General features: G+C 39.7%; 1 protein-coding gene across 1 annotated transcript in view; it reads left to right on the top strand.

Moving 5' to 3' along the window:
* Nucleotides 1-20,115, top strand: part of UVRAG (UV radiation resistance associated) — a 305,816-nt gene that overhangs the window by 269,010 nt on the left and 16,691 nt on the right. The window contains exon 14 of the mRNA XM_044258508.1: nucleotides 11,043-11,134. Coding sequence (XP_044114443.1) covers nucleotides 11,043-11,134 — 92 coding nt within the window. The remainder of the gene's footprint in view (nucleotides 1-11,042; nucleotides 11,135-20,115) is intronic.

Here is a 20,115-nt window from a genome sequence, read left to right as displayed (position 1 = left end):
CACATAACGAATCACTCAGGAAATACATTAGCAGCTCTAGCATTATTTTCATTATCAGTAACATGGTCATTATTCCACCATGGAACCTGGCCAAAGGCTTAGAGTATAATCAATTTCCAAATTTCCCCCATTTACAAGCAGTGCAGTACACATATCTCCATTTCTGCCATTATCACACACACGCCCCCTTCATACACACACACTGTTCAGTAATTATTTGTTGAATTGCATTAAGTAGCTTCTTCTAGTGATCCTGTCAGGTATTTGTTGTCACTGTACATTGTTGGGGAGATGTCAGAATGGGCTTTTCTATTCCTTATGTAATCAGATTTATGCCAGCTGATTTAAGGGCATTTTTTGTTCCATATAACTGATGCTTAGATTTACATAAATTTCTTTGAGAGAATTCCTGCACTCATAATAGCATTTTCGTTTTTTACTTTTATACATGTAAGAACTCCTTGTGGCTCCTTACTGTGAATAGGATTGTGGCATTGTTGTAAACAGAATCTTCTCTAGCTAGATTAAGTAGAAATGGTATTCACTAGAAGATGATTGGTTAGAAGGTCTTATGATGAATCAGAGGGTTTTAATCAGATATATTAGGTATTCATGAGAAGTAGCTTAGAGAAACTCTAAGTGGGCCAGAAGAAGATACACAGGTGGCAAGAAAAGCATATGAAAAAATGCTCAATTGTATTATTGATTTGGGAAATTCAGATTAAATGCATAGTGAGATACTACTACCCACTTACTAGAATGGCCAAAAATTTTAAAACTGACAGACCAGGATCAGATCCTGATGATGTCATAGAGCGGCTGAAACACTCAGACATGGCTGGTGGGAATGCAAACTGGATAGCTGCTCCAGGTAACAGTTTGGCATTTTAAAAATACAGCTAAGCATATATCTTCCATTCAGTCCAGAAATTCCATTCCTAAGTATTAGTCCAAGAGGAATAAAATTACAAGTCCAAACAAAAACCTGTGCCCAAGTGTTTATTGCACCTTAATTCATAATAGCCCGAACACGAAACAACCCAAATGTCCGTCAGCTGGTGTCTAGATAAACAATTGGTGGCCTGTCCCTACAAGGGACTACAGTAAAAAGGATCTGCATACAACATGGGTAAGTCTCAAAAACATAAATGAAGGAAGACAAACACAAGAGGCCACATATTCTGTGATTCCATTTATAAGACATTCTAGAAAACAGTTTCTACCTGATTAGACTGTGATCTTCTTGGTCCAGTGTAGCTCTTTGCACCAACATGGCATCAAAGTCAGTGAACTGGAAGCAGAAATGCTGAGTTTGAACTGTTTAGGGAACAAGGTATAGCTGCCAAGGGAATCAGGAATCCAGGTTGGTCAAAGGTCAATACAAGGTAGTTTGGGGTAAATCAGGACGCACAGGATTGTTAACATTGAGGGCAGGAAGCTTGGTCTGACAGTGTGAATGTCTGCTCCAATGGATCCTGTAAAGTTTGTCCACTCACATAGCCTTTAGCGTCCAGAGAACATGACCTTTCTTTGATGATCATTAATTAAAGCTGATTGCAGTTGCTGTCAAGGGTATGATCTGCCTGCCTTGACAGATGACCCACTCCGCCTCGCCTGGCCATCTGCAGTGTGTGCTTTGCTGACCCTCTTTAGCAACGACCAAGACCACACTTACAGATGAGGTTGACCCCGGAGTTTTATCAGTGTGGTAGTGCTTCTAGCTCTTTTCTGGCAACATAACTCTCTGAAGCAAAAGACTATCTTAATTGAAGTACTTTTAATATGACAGATTTTACAATGATAAGTTTGGCTCAGATATAACCTGCACTTCATAAATACAACATGTGATATAAAGAAAAGAACCTGTTAGAACTCTGCACACCTAGATTATGCTCCTTAGACTCAACCCATTCAACCTTAGAAAGGTGGCATAACCTTGTACTTCCCATACAGTGTCACTAAAGCAGGTGGGCTGATGCTATCAAAGATGCCATTCAGCTATAATATGAATCCCTTGACTCTAACAGTAGTTGATAGTATAATTGGGAGGAGGAATAGAAGAAGCGTGTCCATTTCTTAGACTTGACTTTTGGGCTTTTCTGAAGCCTGAGGTCAGTTGTGTCCAGTGTTTATATTAAAACATACCTATTTTGGAAAAGAACTGGCATGGTTTGTAGATGGGGATGGAAAAGCACTTAGGTTGTACTCGCAACCAGAGGCCCATAATCAGGTTTTTATAATTTTCCTTAGAGGTATATATTGCAGTGACTCACTGTAAGAAACAATATTATTACTCATATTAAATATTCTTTAAGTAGCTTTTCCATATCTTTGAAAGAGTTGTAGTTTCTTCTAAGAAAGCAGGTTTTATTTTTGACATGGTGGTACCCTTTTTTTTAAGCTCCTCATGTAGTTCTTTTCATGTCAGTGAAACCTTAGGATTTAAAAATGAATTGAAATATTGGTAACTAGTCCAATAGAGATTTTTGACTACATAAGCCAGAACTCCAGAATTAAGATTAAGTCTTTGATGCATATGTACATTTTTAATTTCTTATTTTTTCAGTTCCTATAGACCAGTTCTCTTTGTAGTCAAATTCATTGTAATCCCATCACGAAAGTGTTGATCTTTTAGTAACCTTTATTGAAGCATTGTATTAATCCACATTCCCTCACGGTAACAGACGGTTTGTATCAAACATATTATGCAGCTTAGCTCAAGTCCCATATGGAACTAATAAGCCACGCAGTAAGTGGCCTTGTGTAGATGAATATAGTTTGGAAGAGTATGGGCGTGTGTGCGCGCGCGTGCGCATGTGCGTGCCTGTGTCCGTTGTCTAAACTGAATTTCTCCTGCCAAAACCTAAATGACAAAATGATTCCTGAATCCCTAGAGTCCTTCCTGGCCTGGAAAAATTGTGTGTTTAAAAAATAAAAATAAAATTGAGCACTTTGATATTAAATTAGGTCTCTTAGCTCAATAAGCAGATGCTCACTGAGTACAAGAACTCAGCATTTATTCCTTAGAAGTTCAATCACACTTTATTTTAAAATATGGTCTACAGAGCTGCAAATGGTCTTACCTAGTCAGTGGAGCACCATTTATCAACTGTAGCAACTAGTTAATTTCAGCTACAAAGGCTCTAAAGTCATAGTTGGTCAGTCTTAATTTGGTGAAACACACAGTGAATGTATAGTGATTTGAGATGAAACCAAGATGTGGCTTTGGAGAAATAGTGTATTTTTATACAAGGAGATGGTGTGGGAGAGGAAAATAGAGAAAGATATTTAATGGAATTGACATGGTTATGATTATCTGCTGAGGTCTAAATGTATTCTTTTCCCTAGTTTTCTTTCCTTGTGCTTGTTCTAGTAACTATAAAGCCACATCTTCCTGGTTATTTAAGTATAGGGATTTTCTTTTGCTAATAGACAATAGCATTTGTTCATTTTTCCAGGGAAACCACCAAACATTGCTTCTTCCCACTTCCCCATCTAATTTATCATGTATGTATAGTTTTCACCTACTAGCTTACTCTACAGTTGCACAAAAGCTTAATTGCTCCCATGGAGTTCTAAACCAATCAAAGTAAAGCTGAAATTCAAGCTAATTGAAACCAAAATTCCACTTAAAAACTGCTTAGACTCTTTGGGTGGTGGTGCAGTAGGAAGTTGTTTCAAAAGGTGTTTATTTCAGAGACTAATTTGAGGCAGTTAGACCCAAAGTAGTATTTTATTTGCCTGGGTTTCTTGGCATCTGCCTTCTCTAATCAGAAGTGAGAGCAGACAAGCTCTTTAGGGAAGTGTGGTATTGATAGTAGCTAGTGAGGGCAGGTTTGGATGGAACATGAAGTAAGATTTTATCAGAGGAAAGAGTACTTCAGTACTTTTCACCTCTCCTTCAGAGCTGCTTCTGGAGTTGTTTCCTCGTTCAGTCTCCTGCTTAAAACCCTGTCCCTACCCCAAAGATACAGATGTCGTGAAAAGAAGGGCCATCTGTACCCCAATGTTTATAGCAGCAATGGCCACAGTCGCCAAACTATGGAAAGAACCAAGATGCCCTTCAACGGATGAATGGATAAGGAAGATGTGGTCCATATACACTATGGAGTATTATGCCTCCATCAGAAAGGACGAATATCCAACTTTTGTAGCAACATGGATGGGACTGGAAGAGATTATGCTGAGTGAAATCAGTCAAGCAGAGAGAGTCAATTATCATATGGTTTCACTCATTTGTGGAGCATAACCAATAGCATGGAGGACAAGGGGCGTTAGAGAGTAGTAGGGAATTTGGGTAAATTGGAAGGGGAGGTGAACCATGAGAGACTATGGACTCTGAAAAACAGTCTGAGGGGTTTGAAGTGGCGGGGGGGTGGGAGGTTGGGGTACCAGGTGGTGGGTATTATAGAGGGCACGGCTTGCATGGAGCACTGGGTGTGGTGAAAAAAATAGTGAATACTGTCTTTCTGAAAATAAATAAATTGGGAGGAAAAAAAAAAAAAAAACCCTGTCCTAGATTCTCCCTGCTGACAAGATAAAAGCTGAACTCCTGAGCTTAGCGCTCCAGATCTTTAGCAGCTTTGATGACTGCCCTCTAAACATCAGGCCTCAGGAGTTTCCATCCTCTGTCAGTATCCCAACTGAACTCTTACAACAATATGATGAGACAAACAGTGCTGGTCATGTTCTATAGACAAGGCATAGATTGGTTATGTCACTTGTTTAAGATTAACATACATTCCATGGTGAGAGCAGACTGTGAGTCCAGACCTGTCATTCCAGAGACAGAGCTGATTCACACTGCCTACCCTGGTGGACACAAAATAAATACTTGTTGGATGAAAGAATAGAATGTGTAGGAACTTAGTAAATGTACTTCTTCCTCCCCTTGTCCTGTCCTTGTCTTTTCTTCCTCAGCCTAACTCCTGTTTCTTCCTGTTTCTACTAATACATCCCCTAAATAATTCAAGAATTATTTAATAAAAATTAAGATTTGTTTCTTTCCTGAAGTATTTACATTTTAATAGTGGCTCAGCTCTTCCTGACATAGTATAGCATGTAAGACTGAACCCTGGGGCACCTGGGTGGCTCAGTGGGTTAAGTACCTGACTCTTGATTTCAGCTCAAGTCATGATCTTAGGGACATGGAATCAAGCCCCATGTTGGGCTCTGTGTTCAGCACAGAGCCTGCTTGTCCCTTTCCCTCTCCCTTTCCTCTCTCTCTCTCTCTCAAATAAATAAATAAAAGTTGTAAAATAAAAAAAAGACTGAACCCCACCCTACCCCTTTCATTTTTATACACTTCCCTGGAGGTGTCCAGAAAAGTACCTGCCATAGACTCTTCCATAACACCCACCCCTCAAGGGACTACATAAAGCCCAGACACCCTCTTAGCCACGTTTGACTTCTGACACCATCAGAAATGGCACTGACTGGGCTAATGTGCTTTCCTTGCTCACATTGTGAACACGCATCACGCAAACCATATTTTTATATTAAAATTCTTAGATGCATGGTGCCAGCCTATAATTTTAGAGCACTTAAAAGAAGACTCACAGAACTTTGAAAGGCTCCTAAAGATGTAGTTTAGGAGTGTTTAACCTGCAAGACAGGATGCCTGCCTGTTCTCTGACTCTACTCCACCACTTCCCTACAGTTAGAGCGGTTCCCTGTTTGTTTTACACTTTGGGCTATAAATAATATTTCATTTGAACAAAGGATTCCCGGGCTATAAAAAGAGGTTTGATAATTCTGTGGCTTGCCCTCACTCATGATCATTCAGCAGAGCTCTGTCCCCCAAATCTTCTGACCATCCATGTCACATACCCAGTCTTTCCATTTCTCTGTGCAGTTGTTTTAAAGATACTGACATGTATTATGTTCATTGCTGCCTCTTTGGAATGCTTGCAGTCAGAAGCTTAGTAAGTGAGTAAACATTAGCATTTAAAAAAGTAAACAGTATAGTTAAGATTTTTTTCCCCTTGACTTGAAGTCTCTTTTTTCCCTTTTCTGATTTCTCATTCTAATTGGTTAAGTGATAAGCCATCATTGAATACCAGTTTTATGCCCAGCCTAGTGGTAGATGCTCTGATAATGAAAACGTATAGAGCATATATGTATTAAAATGTCAATAAGTATAGTTTATTGAGCACTTACTATTTACCAGATATTGTTTGGAATACTCCAGATATTTTGTCTTATTTAAACATTACAACAGCTCTGCAAGGCAGATAACGTTCACCATTTTACAAGTAAGGAAACTGAAACTCCTCAGAGAAGCAAAATGACATCCAAAGTCAGACAACTAGGAAGTGACAGCACTGTCACTTACAGATCTCCGTTGAAGCTCATTGCTGTCGTGATGCCTCTCATTGTCTCTCATATTCCATTGATTTAACTTATTAACAAATATTTATCAAGTGCGTACTGAATTAGTTAGGGCTTTCCAAAGACAGTACATGCAAACATGGTGTAGGAAGAGATTTGAGGAGAGATGTAAAATGCTTCCTTGTCCTGGAGTAATCAGAGAACCACCTACAGGAAATGGAACTTGTGTTGGCTCTTTGAGAATGGATAGAATATGGCCAGATGGATGATGCCTAGAGAGAGACTTAAAGACAGAAAATAGAGCTCCATTGAGTACTCTGTAAAAGGTATAAGAAGTTTGTTAGCCACTATTGAAATGCTGCATAATAAACAAATTAAATATCCCCCTTTATGTCTGCTCCCTAATGAAATACTACTAATAAAGATAAAACAGTTTAAATTTGCAAACTCATGAGGATGTAAAGAACAGAAGAGACAAGAATGAGTGATAGTCAACAAAATTTTAGAAGAATGCAAAGAAATAAATGAGTGTTAAACTGAGTTGACAGAATGGAGAAAACCAAAACCTAAAGCCTTCAAGCAGCACTGCAATTCAAGCCACAGGACTCCAGAAGGACTTAGGAAGTATCAGGTACCTCATAGAGCATAGAGTAAGGAATAAGTAAAAAGGCAGGCTTGGCAGTGCACAATATCTCTGCAGGTATAATAAGAGACACGTGAAATACTGATCTAACAAAAATGTGGTATTGAATATCTTGAGGATAAAAAGAAGTTTATCTGGGAGTTTATCCTCATATTCTTTAACAAAAAATCAATAGATTATGGAGGGGTAAGGGGATAAAATATTTGTGTAAGAGAAGAGTAATATAAAAGCTGAATTTTTATTTTTCGTAATAGAACACAGTAGATGATGTCTAAAACTAGGAAGAATAGGAAAGAACAGGAAAATTAATATAATCATATTACTTAGAAATATGAAGATAAAGAAGAAACAGCTAAAAGTAGTTGCTACTGAAGAGCAAAGAATTTGCTTTTTCATTATTAGCCTTGGAGTAATTTGGGCTTATTAAATAGTATGTGTACTTTATTTTTAAAATGTAATATATGTGTATTGTGAATTTTTTGGTTTTATATGTCGAAAATTAAAATTTAAGAAATTCTTTAAAATTCAAGATAATTCAAATATACAAAAAAAAAGAATGAAAAGAAATTCTAGCCTTATAAAATCAAAAACACCATGAACAACAGGTGTTGGTGAGGATGTGGAGAAAAAGAACCCTCATGCACTGTTGGTGGGAATGCAAACTGGTGCAACCACTGTGGAAAACAGTGTGGAAGCTCCTCAAAAAATTAAAAATAGAACTACCCTATGATCCAGAAATTCACTACTGGGTATTTATCCAAAGAAAACAAAAATAGTAACTTGAAAGGATATATGCACCCCTATGTTTATTTGTTTATTGAAGCATTATTTATAATAGCCAAGATCTGAAAGCAGCTCAAGGGTCCGTCCATAGATGAAAGGTTAAAGAAGATGTGATACACACACACACACACACACACACAAAATATTACTCTGGAATATTACTCAGCCATAAAAAGGAATGAAGTCTTGCCATTTGCAACAACATGCATAGACTTAGAGGATATAATGCTAAGTGAAATAAGTCAGTCAGACAATGTGATTTCACTCAAATGTGGAATTTAAGAAACAAAACAAGTAAGGGGGAAAAAAGAGACCAAAAAACAGCCTCTGAGATATAGAAAACAAACTGATGTTTTCAAGAGGGGAGGGGAAGGGGGGATGCGTAAAATAGGTGATGGGGACTAAGAGTACAATTACTGTGATAAGCACTGAGTAATTATTGAATCAATTGAATAATTGAGAATTATTGAATCATTACATGATGAATGTTGCATCAGGGTTGATTATATTGATTCAACATTCATCATACAGCTTATGTGTATTAACTATACTTGGATTTTAAAAATAAATAAAAATTTTTAAAAATTCCAGCCTTGACTTTGTCCTTTGTCGGCTCTGTGACATTGGGCAGGACACTTGCCTTACTGAGCCTTCATTTCTTCATATATGAAAGAAAGGAGGTTGGAAAAATGATCTCCAGGATCTCTTTAAGCTATAATATCCTATTCCTATGATTCTATGATAAAAATGATAATGCAATATAGCAAATATAGAGGTAGAGGCTCGAATTTCCCATATTTTCCTTTTTTGGTTGAAATCAGTCTTGAAGAAAAATTTTCATTCTGGTCTCTGCAAAGAATGCAACACCAACCTTCCACTGTGGAACCTGGGGCGGCAGTTGACTATGTACTGGCTCAGGCACACAGAGCTTTGTGTTATTTCAGTATGAGTTAGGGTTTTTTTTAATATTTAATATTTTTCAGTATGAATCACAGGTGAAATTTCCATGCCATGTGTAAACAATTTCACTTTTTTATTGAAACAATGAATTCAGGAATGTCACATTGGGATATCAGCCATTTTACTTTTATCAATGTATGGAAAAATGCTTTTATATTAATTTAAGAAATGATGTCATTTAATATGGGGTAGATCTTGTAATTCAAGGTCAGCAAATCTCAGGAGGTGATTTAGGTCACCAAGCTAGCTTTGGAAAAGGAAAAGGATATTTTTCCTTTGTCTTCTCAAGTATTTCAACCAATTTTCCTCCCAGACTTTGGGGTAGATGGTGGAATAGCAAGGTTGTGAGAATGAGGCTGTAGCTAATAATATCTTTGTTATTGAAACACTTGGCCCTGGAGAATTTATTTCCCCTTTCTGGGCTTCAGTTTCCCCACCTACAAAAGGAAAGGATTAGCTTAAATTATATTCAAAATGCCTTTTTACCCTTAATATTCTGTGTTTCCTTTTTCCTTACTTTATATGTGTATTCAGACCATTCAAGAGATCTGATTAGGTGTGGGGGTTTTCCTTTAAAAGTTCAGGGTAGTAAGAGTAAACTCTTCTCAGCTAAGTGTCACTCACACTTTAAAAAAAATCAGTTCAGTACTAGATACAAACAAAAGAGAACTATTTTTTTTGTTGTTCATAGTGGTTTTATTTTTTAAGAGGGGAAAATATTTAGAAGTTTGATTTTGTCACTTTTTAAAAAAAAATTTTTTTTAAGATTTTATTTATTTATTTATTTATTCAACAGACAGAGACCACAAGTAGGCAGAGAGGCAGGCAGAGAGAGAGGAGGAAGCAGGCTCCCTGCTGAGCAGAGGGCCCTATGTGGGGCTCCATCCCAGAACCCTAGGATCATGACCTGAGCTGAAGGCAGAGGCTTTAACCCACTGAGCCACCCAGGCGCCCCTGATTTTGTCACTTTTAAATTTAGGTGCTGGAAAAGTAAGACTTCACAAGTGATTATCCTTTATGTTTACACAGCATTACACAGTTTACAGGGTACTTTTTTCATATATGTAATTTGAAAAATACATTTCTACTGTACCTTTACTGTGTATTTGATGTGTGTGTGAGGGAGAGAGAGCATGGGTATGAATATGCACATATATTCACTTCAGATCTCTGTCACGACCAGTTAAGGAAGCAAATGGTGTTCAGAGACAAGGAACAGACCATGAGAACCATTTAGCAAGTTACCTAGGTACGCAGAAGGACCTAGGGTTGGAAAATCAGCTCTAGCAGCAATAAGTAAGACTAAGACCAGATCCATCCATAGGCCATAGTGCCTCTCATATCAGCTCTATAGCTCTGTGTACTAGTTCTGGACAAAAGGGAAAGTTAGGAATCCAAGAGAAAAACAGAGCACATTGTCCTCAAAAGTGGCTTGCTATTTATTTGTTTAGCAAGCATTAACTGAGTGCTGGCACTGGCAGACACTGTTGGGGATTAGAGATGGACACAGCATGACCCTTAACCTTGGTTGTTACACAAAAGGAAAGAGTCAGTGAAAGATGGGCTGAATGTGCCCAGGGTATGTAATGCCAGCTGTCCAGTATCGAAAACAAAATACTGAAGGGTGCCTGAATGGCTCAGTCGTTAAGCATCTGCCTTCGTATCAGGTCATGATCCCAGGGTCCTGGGATCGAGCCCTGCATTGGGCTCCCTGCACAGTGGGGAGCCTGCTTCTCCCTCTCCTCCCCGCTCATGCTCTCTCTCACTATCTCTGTCTCTCTCTCTCTCTCCCAAATAAAAAAAGTTTTTTAAAAAAATAAAATAAAATACTGGTTTTACAGTGTATGTCCCTGGAACTGATGCTAGCCAATGCTACGGGGCTCTTTGAAATATGCTGATTCCATAGGTTGGCATTCTTTGTCTTCTCCAGCTTTAGGAAACAAGGGAGCAGGAGGTGAAAAGGCTACCTTAATTTTATTTATCTATTTGTTTATTTATTTGAGAGGGAGCACATACACGAGCTGGCAGGGGTGCAAGGGTGGGGAGAGAAGAAGCAGACTCCTCACTGAACAGGGAGCCCAGGACCGTGACATCATGACCTGAGCCAAAGGCACACACTTAACTGACTGGGCGATCAAGCGCCCCAAGAGACTCCCTTTAAATACCATCCCAAAAGTGTGGTCAGTGATGTTGGGGTCATATATTTACATTTCCTCTTTTAGAGTCCGAAAGAAGAAAAAAAAAATGTAGTGAATGGATCGTGTTTGGGAAACATTGCCTCGTATCTGGCAGAATTTCTTTTAATTCTATTTTTCCATCTTTGCAGCTAAGATATCAACACGGACTAGGGACTCCAGACTTGAGGCAAACCCTTCCTAACCTGAAAAACTTCATGGAACATGGACTAATGGTCAGGTGGTGAGTACCTTTATCTCTGACACCCAGAAACTGGAATGCGGATAATAATCCTGAGAAACTTTCCTGGTTTCCCATTGCTCTTCACCTGCCTTCTGTGTTTCCTTCTTTAAAGATGCCTGAAGAAAAGGAAAGGCAGCCATTTTCATGTGTGGGTCTAACCCCCAGTCTTGCTAAGCAGGGTGAAGCATCCTCAGGAGGAGAGTGGGCTCGAGGGATATTGTTTGAACACTGGGAGGTCAGCTGGGTGCGGAATCCTTGAGTGTGATTCACAAAAGGGAGATGTGGAGCCACTAGGACTTCCTCAAAGAACAGGTGAAGGACATAACTACAGAAATAACAGCGTGATCAGTGGCTGTGAGAGTTAAGGGAAAAAAGCAGACAGTGAATAGAGTCAGCTTGGCAGGACCTAGTCTGAGACCAGGAGATACATGCTAGAATGTGTCTTATATTTGATGTCAATGCCTGTTGATGAACGCAAATTGCTGCTTGCAAATGCTTTGTCAAGATAGACTGGCTCTGGGGCGCCTGGGTGGCTCAGTTCGTTAAGCCACTGCCTTCGGCTCAGGTCATGATCCCAGGGTCCTGGGATCGAGTCCCGCATTGGGCTCTCTGCTCAGCAGGGAGCCTGCTTCCTCCTCTCTCTCTCTGCCTGCTGCTCTGCCTACTTGTGATCTCTCTCTGTCAAATAAATAAATAAATTCTTAAAAAAAAAAAAAAAAGATAGACTGGCTCTTTGAAAAAGAGGAGGAGCAAGGAAAAGTCTATTGCAAAAATGTGAGATTGGTTCATCTGACTTAAATAAGTGGAAAGCTGTGTGTACTAGCCATTGAGTAATTCTCAAAGTTTGAATTTTTGGGCGATGGGCAGTAACTGACAATCACGTAAATGGAGATCAGGCCTCAAGAGCTAGACAGCTGGGAACAGCGTATTTTCTTCTAAAGAACACTGGCTCCTCGTCCGCCATCTTTCTCTAACCTGCTGGGTGAACCTAAAGTATAACCTCTTAGAAACTTAATTTCCTCATCTGTAATCCCTGCCCTGCTCATCTCACCAGTTTGTGGTGAGAATAAATAAGAGGTTAGACAGAAAAATTACTTGTGGGGAGGAAGGTACAAGATTGGTTTCATTTTCTTCTGTGCCATAAGGATGGGCCTTGAGAATAATGAAAAAGTGACATCTTTGACCTTTATTTTGACATTTTTTATTTTTGTCCTCTTTGAACCTCAAAATGCGTGTTCTGGTTGTGTGATTTTTAGATAGGACTCCTGTTAAGTCAATGCACAATTGTTTAAAGAATCCTACTAGTCAGAATATCAAAATAATTAGAAATACCTAATACTGATGTGGACCTGTATTCCCTGAGGCATGAGGGATAGGAATTGAGTTTTAATGTAAAATAATAATGGACCAGCAGACATTTACTTAGTGCTGTCTCTGTGTGAAGCTCAGTGAGAGGCACTCTGGAGGGTTAACGGGAAATGTAAGATTCTATCCCTCCCCTCAAGGGGTTGTGATCTAGTTGGAAATAAGATATATAATTAATGAAAGGCTATAATAATGCAAATGATAAATAACCTAAAATTATTTTTTAAAGAGGCCACACATAATACCACCTGATGAATCACTAAATGAACCTTGCTCAGTCCAGACAGCAAATTGTCCCAGTATTATTTATTGAAGACTCTAACTTTTGTCCACTATTTGGTAATATCATCTCTTTCATCTACCGAGTTTACTTACATATGTGAGTCTGATCCCAGGCTCGCAGTTCTGCTCCTTTGTTTTATTTGTCTATCTATGGGCTAATACCACATTTTTAAACTATTACAAGATGTAATTTCTATAAGTCATGTTGAGATTTGAGGGTACCCAATAACTAGTATACTTTCCCCCCTAAATTTGGGACCAGTTGAGAGAGGAGATACAAGAGACAGACTAATAGAAGTCACGATGTCAGTTTCACTACTGATGAAGACTCTTGGAAAATGTGGCTTAAAATCCGTAATAAAAAGGACTTGCAGAAATGTCACTCAAAATAGATCTTCCCTTCACAGTTGCATTGTGAACTAGAGAATCCCCGGTTTTTTCCACAGAGGCAGGCCCTTGACTACACCGTGGAGAGCAGTCAGAGACTCCTGTGGGAAACAAGATGGGACTAAGCCAAGAATACCCAGGTTTTATTTTTCACTCTAAATTCATCCATCAGAAAAGGCCCTTGTCCTCACAGAGAGAGTGAGAGGATGGAGAGAAGCCAGGAGTGCTACTCCTAAATCATGTTCCTTCATAGCAAGAAAAGGAAGATATCCCCGATTTTCTTGATGTCTGATAGAGTGAGGCTCCTACCTATGGTTCTTCGAAACTCTTTTGACTTCCCTTGACTTATGAATTTGTATGATTTGACAGTTTTATAATAAAGGTCTTCCTTACTATGAACTTGATATCTTTTCCTCAAAGATTTTATTTATTTATTTATTTGAGAGCAGAAAAATAGAGTGAGCCAGGGAGGGGCAGAGGCAGAGGGGTGAATGAACTCCCCGATGAGCAGGGAGCCTGATGCGGGGCTCGATCCCAGGACCCTGGGATTATGACCTGAGCCAAAGGCAGACCCCTAACTGACTGAGCCACCCAGGGGTCTCCTGTATCTCTTTTTACATTTCCTTTCTGTTTTTTAAACGTACCTCAATGAAGTTTTAAGATTTTCTTCATACAGGTCTTACACATATTTTATTAGTCCCAGATAGCTTGCCATTTTGGTGGCTATTATAAAATTTTTTATTAATAGCATCCAACTTTTTTGTGATTAGTATACAGGAGTACCACTGACTTTTGTATTTTGAATATATTTAGTAACCTTGCTAACATTAATTACAGTAGTTTGTCTTAGATTCTCTTAGATTTTTCTGTATATACAATCATACTATTTTAGTGAATGATGGCATTGTTTCTTCCTTTCTGTTTTTACTTTTGTTACTTTTTCTTCTTATATTTTATTATTAAAGAGGAGCAGCAATAGTGAATAGCTTTGTCTTACTCCTGACTTGAAAGAGAATGCATCTGCCTCTGCTCAGTGGGGAGCCTGCTTCTCCCTCTCCCCGCTGCTCTCTCTTGCTCTAATAAATAAATAATCCTTAAAAAAAAAAGAGAGAGAAATTGCTTCTAACTTTTCACATAAATACTATATTTATTGCAGGTTTGGATAGATATTCTTGATTAGCAAAAGGAAATTTCTCTCTATTCCTAGCTCACTAGGTGTTGTTTTTTTAAATAATGAATGTGTGTATTTGGGGTTTTTTTCCATTTTTTAAAATTGTTTTTAATTTTAATTCCAGTATAGTTAACATACAATGTTGCATTAGTTTTGGGTCTGCAGTATAGTGACTCAGCAGTTCTGTACATTCCTCAGTGCTTGTCAGGATAAATGTACTCTTAATTCCCATCAGCTCTTCCACCCATCTTCCCACCTACCTCCCCTCTGGTAACCATCAGTTTGTTCTTTATAGTTAAAGGTGTTTCTCAGTTTAACTCTCTTTTTTTTTTCCCTTTCTTCATTTGTTTTGTTTCTTAAATTCCACATGTGAGTGAGATCATATGATATTTGCCTTTCTCTAACTGACTTATTTCACTTAGCATTTTACGCTCCATCCACATCATTGCAAATGGCAAGCTTTTATTCTTTTTTAAGGCTGAATAATATTCCTGGGTGTGTGTGTGTGTGTGTATGTACACATACACTGAGTATTTTGAATTTTATCAGATGCATATTCTGAGTCTATTGAGATAGCACTGTATTTGTTCTCCTTTACTATATTAATATGTTAATAAGTATTAATACGTTTTCTAATGCTAAATCATTTTTGCCTCCTGGGATGTACTCTACTTGGTCATGATGTGTAATGATTTTTTTCCTATGTTATTAGTTATCGTATGGTTTCACTTATTTGTGGAGCATAACAAAAAGCATGGAGGACATGGGGAATTAGATTCAGTTTGCTAATTTTTAGAGTATCTACCTCTGTGGACTGAGATGAGGCTAATCTTGAATTTTTCTTTCTCATCTAATAATCCTAACAAGGTTTTAAAAGCCTTAAAAAAATAAATGGAGATCTTTCCTTTCTTTTGTATTCTCTGGAACAGTTTATAGTTTGTGTAAGATAAAAATTATCTACTATTGTGAAGATCTGATAGAACTTAGCAAAAACCTAGTGTTTTTTTATTTGTTGAGGGAAGAAGTACAGATTTTTAACTACTGATTTAATTACTAAAGGTCTATTTATGTTCTGTTTTCCCAGTTCCTCATTAACTACTTCAGTATGATTTCCAGTTCTGTCAGTAGACTGAAATTCCTTTTATCTAAGTGGATGCCTGTGGAACTCTATATTACAAAACCTAAATGTCACTTTTCTGTCCTTATCCTACTCTGTTCCACATCTGGCATTTGGCCTTCATCGAAGCCTCTCCTCTCTTGTCTTCCTTAACACCACCCTCCGCTGGTTTTCCTCCCTTCTACAGTTCTTCTCTGTTTTTGGTGTTCCTCCTCCTGTACTTCCATCATTAAATATGGAATTCTCCTTGGCCCCATCTTAGGTCCTCCTCTCTTTTTCTCTCTCTACTCCCTTCTCATGTGATCTCATCCATTCCCTCAGCTTTGAAAACCATTTCTGTGCTGATGACCCCCAAAGTTACACTTTCAGCATAGATCTCTCTTGCCAATTCTGCCTAGTCAGAGATCTGCTTGATGCTTTCCCATGGAGTATCACAGGCCCCTCAGCCTGGACATATCTGAAACTGTCTTCTTCCTGTCTGCAAATGCTCACACTGGGGCATGATCCTTGATTCCCTTCTCTTCTCCTCTCCCACCAGATCCAGTCTGCATAGTGTGTATATCAAATCCAGCCACTGCCACCCATGTCTGCCATGACTGCTTCAGTCCAGGGCATCACCTTCTCTTGCCCCAGATGGCACTAGTCTGGTTTGTCTCCTAATTTCACTCTTGCCAACACCCCCCACTCCATGTTCATTCCCCACAGTAGCCAGAGGGGTCTTTTAAATTTTAACTATATCTTAATCACTCCCTGGTTTCAGTGGCCAGAATGAAATTCACACTCTTTGGCATGGTCTGCCTGCCCCTGCCTTCTCCTGTCGTCTCATGGGTGGTTGCTTTCCTGGCCTCCTTTTAGTTACGGGAACAAGTTCTCTCCTGACTTGCTGCTCCTGTCTAGGAGTCTAGGATGTGCTCTTCCCCTTCCTTCTCTCCCACCACCGTCATCACCTGTCCCCTCATATGGAGGGAGCAGTTGTAGAAAAGGCCCAGTAGCTTTATTGGCAAAGGACAGACCACCTTGGCTAGCCTGTGCATTCACATTAGGAACCAAGAGAATCTGGGTTTTGTGGTCCTTCGAACTTATACAATTTGGGACCGCTTTTCAAGAAAAAGAATATATGACTTCAAATAAAAAATTAGAAAAATCTAAATACTTAAAAAAACAAAGTTTATTATTTTTTTATAAATTTTTTTTTAAGATTTTATTTATTTATTAGAGAGAGAGGGAGAGAGAGCAAGCACAGGCAGACAGAATGGCAGGCAAAGGCAGAGGGAGAAGCAGGCTCCCTGCCAAGCAAAGAGCCCGATGTGGGACTCGATCCCAGGACGCTGGGATCATGACCCGAGCCGAAGGCAGCTGCCTAACCAACTGAGCCACGCAGGCGTCCCAAAAAAACAAAGTTTAAATAAATGACTGAAACTTTTAGAGATCCGATCCCTTTCTCCTGAGCTGACAGTTTACCCAAAATGCTTACAAAGAAATGCTTCCACATCCCAACCTGCCTGCCTGCCCTTCCTCTCCTAAAACACTGTGATTTCCAGCAACTCTCCCTCCTAAAGTACAGAGAAAATAAATGGCTTTCTGAGCATGGTTGACCCATGAACCTATGGCAGTAAAACTAGAATCTAGGTCTAATGGCACTGATTGAGTAAACCCATTAAGCCCTAAGCGCACACATTTACTCAGTGCCCCTCTGTGCCAACTGTGCCAAGGGCATTAGCACTGAGTGAGTAGCAGGGACCACTTTATGGTGCTCTAGTGAAAAATGGGCTACAGGTAGATGCAGAGCACCACAGAATGAGTGCTACGTGATGATTCCAAGTAGAAACCACTGCAGGAAGCCAGGCTGGAAGTTACAAATGTAAACAAAGCTGGAACAAGCACTTTTAGCCTCCAAGGAAACCTGAGAGTTTCCTAACGCAACTGTGTACTAAGGAGTTACCTCCCAAGCCAGTGCTCCTTAGGGCAGAGGGTAAAAAAACTCACGCTCCTGAGGGAGCCTCTTACATCTTTTGTAAAAGAAAACACTTCCATGTTCCGTGTGGTTGTTACCATTCACAGTCTGGTCCCCGTGGAAGCAGACTTGCTGTATGTTCTTTTGGTGTCGAGGATTTCAAACTGGCTAAGAATCAGTGCAGTCACTGAATTCCTCCTTATGGTAAGCTTCAAAGTTACATGACAGCTTGTTTATTTTGTTTTTTAAGGACAGACTGTGTGATTAAAATTTCTTTAATGACGGGATTTTTTTTTTTCTTTCACGTTACAGGATTCTGATCTAATATCAAAAGCATCTATCTGATTCATCCTAAAACTAACCCGTTTTCCTCATGAACAGACTTACATGGGGCACAGTGCTTGGTGCTTTATGCTAGCTCTTTCCAAAAGAAGTCCCGTTTTTTTCATCAAGGATAACTTGATCACATTGTAACTGCCAAGTAACATGGTTTTGAAAAGCAGAATTTCAAGTCAGAGGTTGTACTCTTGAGACATTTGGTTAAAAGCCACCAGCCTGCCATTTAAACATCCCACTTTTTCTTTTGCTACTAACTACAGTCTCAGATGCAAATTGACGTGCACATGCGCAGCTGACACTCGTGCTGAATCACAGTCAGGGAAGAATGTATACACGAGCTGCGGCTTGATGCCTGCCAGTAAGACGATAAGTTTAAAACAGAGTCGCTGGGGTGGTTGTGAACAGGCTGTATGATGGGGCCCCAGCATTCAGGTCCTGGGACAGGGCCTTGACTGTGTTTCTCCACTGCTCTCTCACCCCTTCTCCACTGACCCCCAGACAGACCACACTCATTTCCAATTTCAGTTCTTTACTGAGACAAGTTCCCACTACACAGAAGGGCCTGCCCTTGCCTCTGCCCTGTCCAAGTGTTGCTCTCTCACTCTGAGTATGTCCGACCTCATTCATTCACTCACTCAACAGGCACAATGGCAGATACCAAGTTAAATACATAGTCCCTCAGTAGCAGAGGTTCACTTCTCCCAGGAAGTCTTAACCACTAGGCTCTTGAGCCGCTGAGGACTGTGTCTTTTTCATCCTGTGGTTCCAGCCTGGCATCAGGGAAGCCTGGAGTTATGTGAGTGAATAAATTAGCCATCCGTCTTGTTCTGTTCATGGAATATACTCCTTGAACTTACATTCAAGGAGGGTATAGTCTGTTTGAGGCAATGCGATGGAAACGAGCAGTACATAATGGAAAATAGAAAGTATGAAGTATTCTAAGTAGATAAGTTCTTTGGAACATTCAGAGGGACTCATTGACTTCCTGATGTAGGGGCTGTGAGTGAGACCTGGGCTGAGCCTTCACTAGAGGAGGCAGCATTCAGTGGACCTAGAGCACAGGAAGAATTTGGGCATGTGAAGACTGGAGAATAGGACGGAGTAGGTTAGGGAAACAGTTGCCTGGTCATACTGAGCCTGAAAAGACTGTGGTTTTGAATACCAATTCCACCACTTACGGTCTCTGAAACTTCAAACAAGTGTAAGCTGTCAGCTTCAATTTATCTATAAAATGGAGTCATTAGTGCCTACCTGATAGAGTCGCTATGTGGGTTAAATATAGAGACGTCTAGCATACTGCCTGGCACACAGCAGTCATGAAGGGGTAGCTGTCATTATAAATATGTAGTGGATAAGTGAATCATAGTTACTATCTCTGTCTTCAAATGTTAATCCAGTCTTTGTTATAGGTATTTTGTTTTTCCCTTAATATCTACAAATAGGTATGGTATATGGTTCTTGGTCACATTTTTTAATAGTGGCTCAGGCCATCTTTTAAGTTAATGATACAAAATAGCCATCTTCTCCCTCTTGCTTTCCCCAAGTCCTTTTTAAGACCCTTTGAGAGCCACAGAGATAAGTATCCTAGATCTGTTTTGCCTACCTACTTTTTTTGGTATCTACCTTCTTAGGTGCCTTTCATATGGAGTTAGAAGTTATAAATATAAGTCTCTTACTTGCAAAATGTTCCATGTTTTTATTTAAGTTTGCAACAACCTTGGGAGGGCAAAGCAAATAATCACCATTTCACAGATCAGAGAACCAAGACTTAGAAAGGTGAAGTGAAGTGAAGTGAGAGGCACCCGGGTGGCTCAGTCAGTTAAGCTGATTCTTGATTTTGGTTCAGGTAATGATTAGGTCATGATCTTAGAGTTGCGAGATGGAGCCCTGCGGTGGTGGGTGGTGGGCTCTGTGCTCACGGGGCAGGGGGCTACTTGAGGATTCTCTCTGCCTCTCCCTCTATCCCTCCCCCTGTTCTCTCTCTCTCTCCCTCAAATAGATAAATAAATATAATTAAAAAAAAAAAAAGTAAAGGGAAGTGAATTGCCAAGGTCACATGCTCCTAAGTGATGGAGCTGGGGCCAGAAACCCAGATATCTGGCTCTTGTCTTTTTATCACATGATGCTGCCCCTTCTTAATCAGTGGTCATCCTTCTCTTTCTCTGCCCTTCCCCAGCCCTCCTGTCTCTGTGCCACATGATTTCTAACACCTGTTACCTTCCACAGGGAAATCTACCAGAGTCAAGTCCAGAGTACTAAGAAAATACACTGCTGTGGTATCAAGGCAGCAGTCCTGGTGAAAACACTCTTTGAAGCTTATCCTACCCCATATACTCAGAGAGGGAAGAAACTCAGAGTCAGAAAAC

The sequence above is a fragment of the Neovison vison genome, chromosome 7 (assembly GCF_020171115.1).
Source record: "Neovison vison isolate M4711 chromosome 7, ASM_NN_V1, whole genome shotgun sequence".
Classification (NCBI taxonomy): Eukaryota; Metazoa; Chordata; class Mammalia; order Carnivora; family Mustelidae; genus Neogale; species Neogale vison.
The sequence above is the reverse complement of the archived record's forward strand: the minus strand, read 5'-3'. Positions and strand labels throughout refer to the sequence as shown.